The sequence below is a fragment of the Cherax quadricarinatus genome, chromosome 14 (assembly GCF_038502225.1).
Source record: "Cherax quadricarinatus isolate ZL_2023a chromosome 14, ASM3850222v1, whole genome shotgun sequence".
Taxonomy (NCBI): domain Eukaryota; kingdom Metazoa; phylum Arthropoda; class Malacostraca; order Decapoda; family Parastacidae; genus Cherax; species Cherax quadricarinatus.
In genome coordinates this window covers 47288241-47300816 of record NC_091305.1, presented here as the reverse complement: position 1 = coordinate 47300816, position 12576 = coordinate 47288241, and the positions used below count along the sequence as shown (strand labels likewise).

Genomic DNA, 12576 nt, shown 5'->3' with positions numbered 1-12576 from the left:
GGCCAGCAGGAACGACCTGACAGCTCCTGAGCCGCCGTTCTCCAGCGTGATTTTGTTGGTAATTTTGAGCAGCTGTGAGGATATGTCCAGCTTCCTGTCCACCTTCTTGTTGATCACATCCCTGTTGATGCTGTCGTAGGTGGCAGCAGCAGCACCAGCTGCCACCACCAGCAGTGTTACTAGCACCTTCACGATGACCTCCATCTCAACGTGCAGGGTAAACACGGCTGGCGGCGGCGGCAGCGGCACTACTGAGCCGCCGCCGCCCGCCGCCGCTCAGCCAACCACAGACTGACAACATAGACGCCATCACTGTGGCAGCCGCACAGAGCCATGCGCACCTCACTCACTTACAATCTCACGAAATCGTAATAACACGATTACACACAAGTCAGGGAACGGCTGGGGCTCGAACCCGTGGCAAGTGAGTCTTAAAACTCACAGGTAGATCCATGACAAGTGAGTCTTAAAACTCACAGGTAGATCCATGACAAGTGAGTCTTAAAACTCACAGGTAGATCCATGACAAGTGAGTTTTAAAACTCACAAGTAGATCCATGACAAGTGAGTCTTAAAACTCACTTATCATGGGTTCTAATCCTACCCGTCCCTGATTTATTCAAACTCATTACAATTGTAACCAGATATAAAAGTGTAAATAGTTCATAACTACTGTGGAAAATTACATTTATCTGAATGTAACTCATTATGTACATAACAGTAAATGATAACAAAGATAATTATTATTTATCAGTTACATAGACAAGTAGGAATTTGGGACACCTAGGTCGCAAAAATGTCCCCCTTCAATACCTACAACTGTCTTATCCACAAATTGCTCTAGACCTATTAATTACAAATGAAAGATGCATCAACAAGAATTCTGGTAAATATATAAGTTTGTGGACTGTATATTAAAATTAAAAAATGATTATAGATACACATACACATAACAGAAGGAGAATATCTTAAAATCACTCACAAATTTGACTGGAGATCAAGGTGAATCATACTCAGAAAACCTCACTGCCTAAATTTATGAAAATACTGGCCAGAATTATAACACAAATCTAGATAGCTTATCTGAGTCACTTGTTTGCACAGAACTGCTTAATGCCTCAAATGATGTAGTGGAAGTTTTAGCAGTAAAGGTCGAGAACCAAAACCTAGTCATTGTAGTAGTCTACAAGCCTCCGGATGCAACATCCCAGCAATTCCAGGAACAGCTGTTAAAAATTGACCACTGTCTGGAAAATCTTCCAGCAAAGAACTACAGACCAATATCACTAACATCCCATATCATAAAAATCTTTGAAAGGGTCCTAAGAAGCAAGATCACCACCCATCTAGAAACCCATCAGTTACACAACCCAGGGCAACATGGGTTTAGAACAGGTCGCTCCTGTCTGTCTCAACTATTGGATCACTACGACAAGGTCCTAAATGCACTAGAAGACAAAAAGAATGCAGATGTAATATATACAGACTTTGCAAAAGCCTTCGACAAGTGTGACCATGGCATAATAGCGCACAAAATGCGTGCTAAAGGAATAACAGGAAAAGTCGGTCGATGGATCTCTAATTTCCCCACTAACAGAACACAGAGAGTAGTCGTCAACAGAGTAAAGTCTGAGGCAGCTACGGTGAAAAGCTCTGTTCCACAAGGCACAGTACTCGCTCCCATCTTGTTCCTCATCCTCATATCCGACATAGACAAGGATGTCAGCCACAGCACCGTGTCTTCCTTTGCAGATGACACCCGAATCTGCATGACAGTGTCTTCCATTGCAGACACTGCAAAGCTCCAGGCGGACATCAACCAAATCTTTCAGTGGGCTGCAGAAAACAATATGAAGTTCAACGATGAGAAATTTCAATTACTCAGATATGGTAAACATGAGGAAATTAAATCTTCATCAGAGTACAAAACAAATTCTGGCCACAAAATAGAGCGAAACACCAACGTCAAAGACCTGGGAGTGATCATGTCGGAGGATCTCACCTTCCTGGAGTGTACCTGGAGAGAGTTTCGGGGGTCAACGCCCCCGCGGCCCGGTCTGTGACCAGGCCTCCTGGTGGATCAGCACCTGATCAACCAGGCTGTTGCTGCTGGCTGCACGCAAACCAACGTACGAGCCACAGCCCGGCTGATCAGGAACTGACTTTAGGTGCTTGTCCAGTGCCAGCTTGAAGACTGCCAGGGGTCTGTTGGTAATCCCCCTTATGTGTGCTGGGAGGCAGTTGAACAGTCTCGGGCCCCTGACACTTATTGTATGGTCTCTTAACGTGCTAGTGACACCCCTGCTTTTCATTGGGGGGATGGTGCATCGTCTGCCAAGTCTTTTGCTTTTGTAGTGAGTGATTTTCGTGTGCAAGTTCGGTACTAGTCCCTCTAGGATTTTCCAGGTGTATATAATCATGTATCTCTCCCTCCTGCGTTCCAGGGAATACAGGTTTAGAAACCTCAAGCGCTCCCAGTAATTGAGGTGTTTTATCTCCGTTATGCGCGCCGTGAAAGTTCTCTGTACATTTTCTAGGTCGGCAATTTCACCTGCCTTGAAAGGTGCTGTTAGAGTGCAACAATATTCCAGCCTAGACAGAACAAGTGACCTGAAGAGTGTCATCATGGGCTTGGCCTCCCTAGTTTTGAAGGTTCTCATTATCCATCCTGTCATTTTTCTAGCAGATGCGATTGATACAATGTTATGGTCCTTGAAGGTGAGATCCTCCGACATAATCACTCCCAGGTCTTTGACGTTGGTGTTTCGCTCTATTTCGTGGCCAGAATTTGTTTTGTACTCTGATGAAGATTTAATTTCCTCATGTTTACCATATCTGAGTAATTGAAATTTCTCATCGTTGAACTTCATATTGTTTTCTGCAGTCCACTGAAAGATTTGGTTGATGTCCGCCTGGAGCCTTGCAGTGTCTGCAATGGAAGACACTGTCATGCAGATTCGGGTGTCATCTGCAAAGGAAGACACGGTGCTGTGGCTGACATCCTTGTCTATGTCGGATATGAGGATGAGGAACAAGATGGGAGCTAGTACTGTGCCTTGTGGAACAGAGCTTTTCACCGTAGCTGCCTCGGACTTTACTCTGTTGACGACTACTCTCTGTGTTCTGTTAGTGAGGAAATTATAGATCCATCGACCGACTTTTCCTGTTATTCCTTTAGCGCGCATTTTGTGCGCTATTACGCCATGGTCACACTTGTCGAAGGCTTTTGCAAAGTCTGTATATATTACATCTGCATTCTTTTTGTCTTCTAGTGCATTTAGGACCTTGTCGTAGTGATCCAGTAGCTGAGACAGACAGGAGCGACCTGTTCTAAACCCATGTTGCCCTGGGTTGTGTAACTGATGGGTTTCTAGATGGGTGGTGATCTTGCTTCTTAGGACCCTTTCAAAGATTTTTATGATATGGGATGTTAGTGCTATTGGTCTGCAGTTCTTTGCTGTTGCTTTACTGCCCCCTTTGTGGAGTGGGGCTATGTCTGTTGTTTTTAGTAACTGAGGGACGACCCCCGTGTCCATGCTCCCTCTCCATAGGATGGAAAAGGCTCGTGATAGGGGCTTCTTGCAGTTCTTGATGAACACAGAGTTCCATGAGTCTGGCCCTGGGGCAGAGTGCATGGACATGTCATTTATCGCCTGTTCGAAGTCATTTGGCGTCAGGATAACATCGGATAGGCTTGTGTTGATCAAATTTTGTGGCTCTCTCATAAAAAATTCATTTTGATCTTCGACTCTCAGTCTGGTTAGCGGCTTGCTAAAAACTGAGTCATATTGGGACTTGAGTAGCTCACTCATTTCCTTGCTGTCATCTGTGTAGGACCCATCTTGTTTAAGTAGGACCATAACATTGTATCAATCGCATCTGCTAGAAAAATGACAGGATGGATAATGAGAACCTTCAAAACTAGGGAGGCCAAGCCCATGATGACACTCTTCAGGTCACTTGTTCTATCTAGGCTGGAATATTGCTGCACACTAACATCACCTTTCAAAGCAGGTGAAATTGCCGACCTAGAAAATGTACAGAGAACTTTCACGGTGCACATAACGGAGATAAAACACCTCAATTACTGGGAGCGCTTGAGGTTCCTAAACCTGTATTCCCTGGAATGCAGGAGGGAGAGATACATGATTATATACACCTGGAAAATCCTAGAGGGACTAGTACCGAACTTGCACACGAAAATCACTCACTACGAAAGCAAAAGACTTGGCAGACGATGCACCATCCCCCCAATGAAAAGCAGGGGTGTCACTAGCACGTTAAGAGACCATACAATAAGCGTCAGGGGCCCGAGATTGTTCAACTGCCTCCCAGCACACATAAGGGGGATTACCAACAGACCCCTGGCAGTCTTCAAGCTGGCACTGGACAAGCACCTAAAGTCAGTTCCTGATCAGCCGGGATGTGGCTCGTACGTTGGTTTGCGTGCAGCCAGCAGCAACAGCCTGGTTGATCAGCCTCTGATCCACCAGGAGGCCTGGTCACAGACCGGGCCGCGGGGGCGTTGACCCCCGGAACTCTCTCCAGGTAAACTCCAGGTAAACTCCAGGTAAACTCCTGCACCCAACATCTTGCTCCTGGGGGATTTCAACTTAAGGCACCTAAAATGGAGGAATATAGCAAATAATATTGTTGCAGAAATAACACCAGGAGGCAGCTCTGATGAAAACTCACACTCACACGAGCTTTTAAATCTCTGCACAAAATTCAATTTAAACCAGCAAATAATAGAGCCTACTAGACTGGAGAATACACTAGACCTCATATTCACTAACAATGATGATCTGATAAGAAATGTCACCATATCAAAAACAATATACTCAGATCACAACATAATTGAGGTTCAGACATGTATGCGAGGAGCCCCAGACCGACAAAATGAGACTAGTCACGAGGGAGCATTCACCAAATTCAACTTCAATAACAAAAACATAAAGTGGGACCAAGTAAACCAAGTCCTAACCGATATAAGCTGGGAAGATATACTAAGCAACACAGACCCAAACTTATGCCTAGCACAGATTAACTCGGTGGCACTCGATGTATGCACAAGGCTTATTCCTCTAAGAAAAAGGAGGAGTAGATGTAAAATAGAAAGAGACAGGCGCTCCCTTTACAGGCGACGGAAAAGAATAACAGAGCGGCTAAAAGAGGTCAATATATCTGAAATGCGCAGGGAGACACTGGTCAGAGAAATAGCAAGCATCGAACTTAAGCTAAAAGAATCCTTTAGGAGTCAGGAATCGCGGGAAGAACTAAAAGCCATAAATGAAATCGAAAGAAACCCAAAGTATTTCTTCTCCTATGCCAAATCAAAATCGAGAACAACGCCCAGTATTGGGCCCCTACTTACACAAGATGGGTCCTACACAGATGACAGCAAGGAAATGAGTGAGCTACTCAAGTCCCAATATGACTCAGTTTTTAGCAAGCCGCTAACCAGACTGAGAGTCGAAGATCAAAATGAATTTTTTATGAGAGAGCCACAAAATTTGATTAACACAAGCCTATCCGATGTTATCCTGACGCCAAATGACTTCGAACAGGCGATAAATGACATGCCCATGCACTCTGCCCCAGGGCCAGACTCATGGAACTCTGTGTTCATCAAGAACTGCAAGAAGCCCCTATCACGAGCCTTTTCCATCCTATGGAGAGGGAGCATGGACACGGGGGTCGTCCCTCAGTTACTAAAAACAACAGACATAGCCCCACTCCAAAAAGGGGGCAGTAAAGCAACAGCAAAGAACTACAGACCTATAGCACTAACATCCCATATCATAAAAATATTTGAAAGGGTCCTAAGAAGCAAGATCACCACCCATCTAGAAACCCATCAGTTACACAACCCAGGGCAACATGGGTTTAGAACAGGTCGCTCCTGTCTGTCTCAACTACTGGATCACTACGACAAGGTCCTAAATGCACTAGAAGACAAAAAGAATGCAGATGTAATATATACAGACTTTGCAAAAGCCTTCGACAAGTGTGACCATGGCGTAATAGCGCACAAAATGCGCGCTAAAGGAATAACAGGAAAAGTCGGTCGATGGATCTATAATTTCCTCACTAACAGAACACAGAGAGTAGTCGTCAACAGAGTAAAGTCCGAGGCAGCTACGGTGAAAAGCTCTGTTCCACAAGGCACAGTACTAGCTCCCATCTTGTTCCTCATCTTCATATCCGACATAGACAAGGATGTCAGCCACAGCACCGTGTCTTCCTTTGCAGATGACACCCGAATCTGCATGACAGTGTCTTCCATTGCAGACACTGCAAGGCTCCAGGCGGACATCAACCAAATCTTTCAGTGGGCTGCAGAAAACAATATGAAGTTCAACGATGAGAAATTTCAATTACTCAGATATGGTAAACATGAGGAAATTAAATCTTCATCAGAGTACAAAACAAATTCTGGCCACAAAATAGAGCGAAACACCAACGTCAAAGACCTGGGAGTGATTATGTCGGAGGATCTCACCTTCAAGGACCATAATATTGTATCAATCGCATCTGCTAGAAAAATTACAGGATGGATAATGAGAACCTTCAAAACTAGGGAGGCCAAGCCCATGATGACACTCTTCAGGTCACTTGTTCTATCTAGGCTGGAATATTGCTGCACTCTAACAGCACCTTTCAAGGCAGGTGAAATTGCCGACCTAGAAAATGTACAGAGAACTTTCACAGCGCGCATAACGGAGATAAAACACCTCAATTACTGGGAGCGCTTGAGGTTTCTAAACCTGTATTCCCTGGAATGCAGGAGGGAGAGATACATGATTATATACACCTGGAAAATCCTAGAGGGACTAGTATCGAACTTGCACACGAAAATCACTCACTACGAAAGCAAAAGACTTGGCAGACGATGCACCATCCCCCCAATGAAAAGCAGGGGTGTCACTAGCACGTTAAGAGACCATACAATAAGTGTCAGGGGCCCGAGACTGTTCAACTGCCTCCCAGCACACATAAGGGGGATTACCAACAGACCCCTGGCAGTCTTCAAGCTGGCACTGGACAAGCACCTAAAGTCAGTTCCTGATCAGCCGGGCTGTGGCTCGTACGTTGGTTTGCGTGCAGCCAGCAGCAACAGCCTGGTTGATCAGGCGCTGATCCACCAGGAGGCCTGGTCACAGACCGGGCCGTGGGGGCATTGACCCCCGAAACTCTCTCCAGGTAAACTCCAGGTAACATACGTGTAAATTTTACCGTATTCCTAGTAATGACCCTCGTATTGTAGATAGTATTAATGACCCTCGTGTAGTAGATAGTCTTTTTAGTATGATAATAAGATGTTATCTTCAGTGTAGAATAATAAGAAAATATTATAACCTTTATATTATAATAAGGTAAAAGGACCCCAGTGGAAATAAGTCACTCTGTCTGGCTTTTTTGGGTTATCCTAGGTTCTCTACACATATGCTGTAACTGTATTTGTGTGTATGAGTGTATAGGAGTCAGGAATCGCGGGAAGAACTAAAAGCCATAAATGAAATCGAAAGAAACCCAAAGTATTTCTTCTCCTATGCCAAATCAAAGTCGAGAACAACGTCCAGTATTGGGCCCTTACTTAAACAAGATAGGTCCTACACAGATGACAGCAAGGAAATGAGTGAGCTACTCAAGTCCCAATATGACTCAGTTTTTAGCAAGCCACTAACCAGACTGAGAGTCGAAGATCAAAATTGAATTTTTTATGAGAGAGCCACAGAATTTGGTTAACACAAGCCTATCTGATGTTATCCTGACGCCAAATGACTTCGAACAGGCAGTAAATGACATGCCCATGCACTCTGCCCCAGGGCCAGACTCATGGAACTCCGTGTTCATCAAGAACTGCAAGAAGCCCCTATCACGACCCTTTACCATCCTATGGAGAGGGAGCATGGACACGGGGGTCGTCCCACAGTTACTAAAAACAACAGACATAGCCCCACTCCACAAAGGGGGCAGTAAAGCAACAGCAAAGAACTAAAGATCGATAGCACTAACATCCCATATCATAAAAATTTTTGAAAGAGTCCTAAGAAGCAAGATCACGACCCATCTAGAAACCATCAGTTACACAACCCAGGGCAACATGGGTTTAGAACAGGTCGCTCCTGTCTGTCTCAACTATTGGATCACTACGACAAGGTTCTAGATGCACCAGAAGACAAAAAGAATGCAGATGTAATATATACAGACTTTGCAAAAGCATTCGACAAGTGTGACCATGGCGTAATAGCGCACAAAATGCGTGCTAAAGGAATAACAGGAAAAGTCGGTCGATGGATCTATAATTTCCTCACTAACAGAACACAGGGAGTAGTAGTCAACAGAGTAAAGTCCGAGGCAGGCACGGTGAAAAGCTCTGTTCCACAAGGCAAAGTACTCGCTCCCATCTTGTTCCTCATCCTCATATCTGATATAGACAAGGATGTCAGCCACAGCACCGTGTCTTCCTTTGCAGATGACACGCGAATCTGCTTGACAGTGTCTTCCATTGCAGACACTGCAAGGCTCCAGGCGGACATCAACCAAATCTTTCAGTGGGCTGCAGATAACAATATGAAGTTCAACGATGAGAAATTTCAATTACTCAGATATGGTAAACACGAGGAAATTAAATCTTCATCAGAGTACAAAACAAATTCTGGCCACACGATAGAGCGAAACACCAACGTCAAAGACCTGGGAGTGATCATGTCGGAGGATCTCACCTTCAAGGACCATAACATTGTATCGATCGCATCTGCTGGAAAAATGACAGGATGGATAATGAGAACCTTCAAAACTAGGGATGCTAAGCCCATGATGACACTCTTCAGGTCACTTGTTCTATCTAGGCTGGAATATTGCTGCACACTAACATCACCTTTCAAGGCAGGTGAAATTGCTGACCTAGAAAATGTACAGAGAACCTTCACGGCGCGCATAACGGAGATAAAACACCTCAATTACTGGGAGCGCTTGAGGTTCCTGAACCTGTATTCCCTGGAACGCAGGCGGGAGAGATACATGATTATATACACCTGGAAAATCCTAGAGGGACTAGTACCGAACTTGCACACGAAAATCACTCACTACGAAAGCAAAAGACTTGGCAGACGATGCAACATCCCCCCAATGAAAAGCAGGGGTGTCACTAGCACGTTAAGAGACCATACAATAAGTGTCAGGGGCCCGAGACTGTTCAACTGCCTCCCAGCATACATAAGGGGGATTACCAACAGACCCCTGGCAGTCTTCAAGTTGGCACTGGACATGCACCTAAAGTCGGTTCCTGATCAGCCGAGCTGTGGCTCGTACGTTGGTTTGCGTGCAGCCAGCAGCAACAGCCTGGTTGATCAGGCTCTGATCCACCAGGAGGCCTGGCCACAGACCGGGCCACGGGGGCGTTGACCCCCGGAACTCTCTCCAGGTAAACTCCAGGTATACCTGAATAAACTTACTTACATTGAAGGTAAGCAACTGCTCCATATGCCAATTTTGAAGCATCACAAAAAATGTGGAGTACATTTTTCCCATTTGGATTGGCCACCTGGCATGGGAACTCCAACATTGGAATTTTCTCATAATCACCAATTAATTAATTGCTAGCTTCTCATTACGAGCCCCGTGAGGGCGGGGAATGTGGCTAGGCCTGGGGACAGTTGGTCCCAAAGATGAGGGGGTACTTGTGCCTCCTCCCATGGGAGACTTAAGTCTCGAGACACTCCCTAGATAGGGAGCCAAGGCCGGGTCACCACTACTTGGAAAAGACCCGGGCCGGGAGAGTACAGGCGAATAAAAAAAAAACAATTAATTCATCCCACCTGTTAATGAATTCCTCAGGTAGAATTTCATCCCAAGCACATTTAAGTTTCCATGCTTCCTGTATTAATAATTTCCTTCTTATAGTAAGGGGTGACACTAAACTTGGAAACTTCAGCAAGCAAAACTCTCTTAGTTAATTTATTGGGCATACTGTAATTATTAGGTTTTAACATTAAGAAATCTCTCTCAGTATCCCAAGTTAAACCCAATACATTACTACATTTTGGCACTTCATCTCCAGGGAAATCTTTACTTATTTTGTCCTTTAATTTGGACGAATTACTATTCCATTCCCTCAGAGGCAAATTTGCACTTTGCATTATTTCATTAGCCTCTCCATAAGTCATTAACAGTTCCTCTTCAGTTGACGTCACACTCAGGAAATTGCCCACATAAAATTGTTTGCTCATTACTTTACTCAATGGACTTTCCATACGTTTAAGGTATGCATTTATCGTCGCTTGAAGTAGGAACGGACTGGATGTAGCACCAAATAATATGCTCCTAAAGGGAAAGGTTTTCAGAGGGCTAAGTGCGTCACTAGGATTCTCAGGCCATAAGAAGCGGGTACAATCCCGGTCAGCCTCTTGTAAACCCACACTTAGGAAAGCTTTACTTATGTCAGCCGTAAAGGCATAATTCTTCACTCTGAAATTGAATAAAATATCTCCTAATTTTTCCGTCAACGACGGACCTGTCATCAAACAGTCATTTAAACTAGGTATATTTGTTACTCCTGGCACTACAGTTAAACACGATCCTCAAAGGAGTGGTCTTAGAATCTTTCTTCACTCCGTGATGTGGCAAATAGTGACCATAAATTTTGGCTTGCTCAGGAGGTACCTCTTCTATAAATTTATTAATTAACTGCTCAGCAATTATATCATTATAGGGAGTTAACAATTCTGGTGTCTTATTCAGTTCGCGGAGCTGAGCCTTTAACTGTCCATATGCCATTCTGTAATTAGTGGGCAATTCTGGATGGTTCAGTCTCCACGGAAGTCGTATCTAGTATTGTCCAGATTCAAATTTTACATCTCTCAGGTACTGTTCCTGAGTAAAAGAATCGTCTGGACTTTCTTCATTTACATTTATTCCAATGCTGTCTAATTCCTACAATTTATACACTGGCTCAACACCATCCTCTATGGAAGAATTATACTGGGGCACGATTTCATGAGTAAGACACACAGTTATGGTATTTGTAGTTTCCTCTAGTCATGAATTTTTTTTTTTTTATATTTTATTTAAAACAATACAATACATTAAATAAATAAAAGAACATAGTATCAGTTCTTACCCAGAATTATAAATTACATTGTCAAAATACACATAAACATTTAACTTTGTGCTGACACAAACTGTCCCTCATCCTCTATACATTTTTTTTTTTTTTTTTTTTTTTTTTTTTTGTATTTAAAATACAGTATACATTATACGTGTAAGCAAACATGTTACGAAACCAATCAACATGTAACAACAAAATTATTGTACAACATACGTATACACAATCAAAAAAGAAAAAGAAACTTCGCACAGGTGTACCAACAACATATCCAGAGAATCTACTTCAGCACACTTAAACATCTTATGCCAAGTTTTATATACAAAACAATTCTTAAAGGTAAAAACCTCACCACATACCATTAAAACCTATACATCCACCCCCCACCAAAGGTACATTTATAAAGTCGTACATATGTGCTCTGGAAGTAAAATGTACCCCCCCCCCCATCAAATACCTACAAAACAATGACATACTATAAGAGCGCAGGATACTACTTGCTCTAAGTAACAATTATGAAAACTTTGCCTAGCATACAAGGATAATATACTCTATATCTCAGCACGGGTGCAATCCACCCAAGACTTCTTCATACACTATATACCCTATACCAGTATTAATACATAATATACACCGCTACTTGAACTCATATGCACACCTGATCCAACAAAGTCATCTGAAATTGCTTATTTACACAAAATCAATATACATTTTTATATTACCTTACATATACTCTTATATGTGACTTTAAACAATAAAATAGCAAAGGGAAAACAACAGCGTGTACTTAAAATATTTAACACTACCCTACACATACAGTGTCACACGACATGTACTATATAATCTTAACCAGGCCGCTGAAACATTATATGTTAGGCCTTATGTACAAAAATACAATCTCGCATAATATAAAACTGTACCACGTTACTCATTACAGCTATGTAAACTTCGAACCTTCTGAATACAGAAATTGTGTCTTACAGAATGCATCCAACAAGAAGGGAAACCCCGGACTTTGTATCACAGCATATTCGATACAGTCATATGGCATACCTTAGTAACACCATTTAGTATATGCTTTCTATAACATCTTTGAAGGCACTCTCACAATAACGAACAGTCATTCTCACACACACAAAAACTTTAAGATTCTACCCTTTCATTCACCTTGTATACACACAATGATGTAGTGCTCCAATACATTACGTACATATACTATCCAAAATTTTCACAACATAAAGGGAACACATGTGTAAAAACACCACCCACACCACACTCACTACTCAGAAAAGCATAAATGTATCAGTGCAAATCCAGTCACACACTTTAAAAGCCATCCACACATCTCCGCTCAAGAAACTAGCCCGTTGCTACCCATTTACACTTAAATCCCGTAAATCCTTTAACTTAAAACTCCGGTATCCCTCAGTAAACGCTGTCTCCCACCTTCCCCCATAAACATCCCT

At 43.1% G+C, this 12576-nt stretch overlaps 1 protein-coding gene across 1 annotated transcript in view; it reads right to left on the bottom strand.

The window, feature by feature from the left end:
- LOC128698401 (dolichyl-diphosphooligosaccharide--protein glycosyltransferase subunit 1) overlaps positions 1-273 on the bottom strand; it is a 75038-nt gene extending 74765 nt beyond the window's left edge. The window contains exon 1 of the mRNA XM_070084992.1: positions 1-273. This exon is cut by the window's left edge and continues 45 nt beyond it. Coding sequence (XP_069941093.1) covers positions 1-204 — 204 coding nt within the window. The 5' untranslated portion in view covers positions 205-273.
- Positions 274-12576: the final 12303 nt, after the last annotated feature.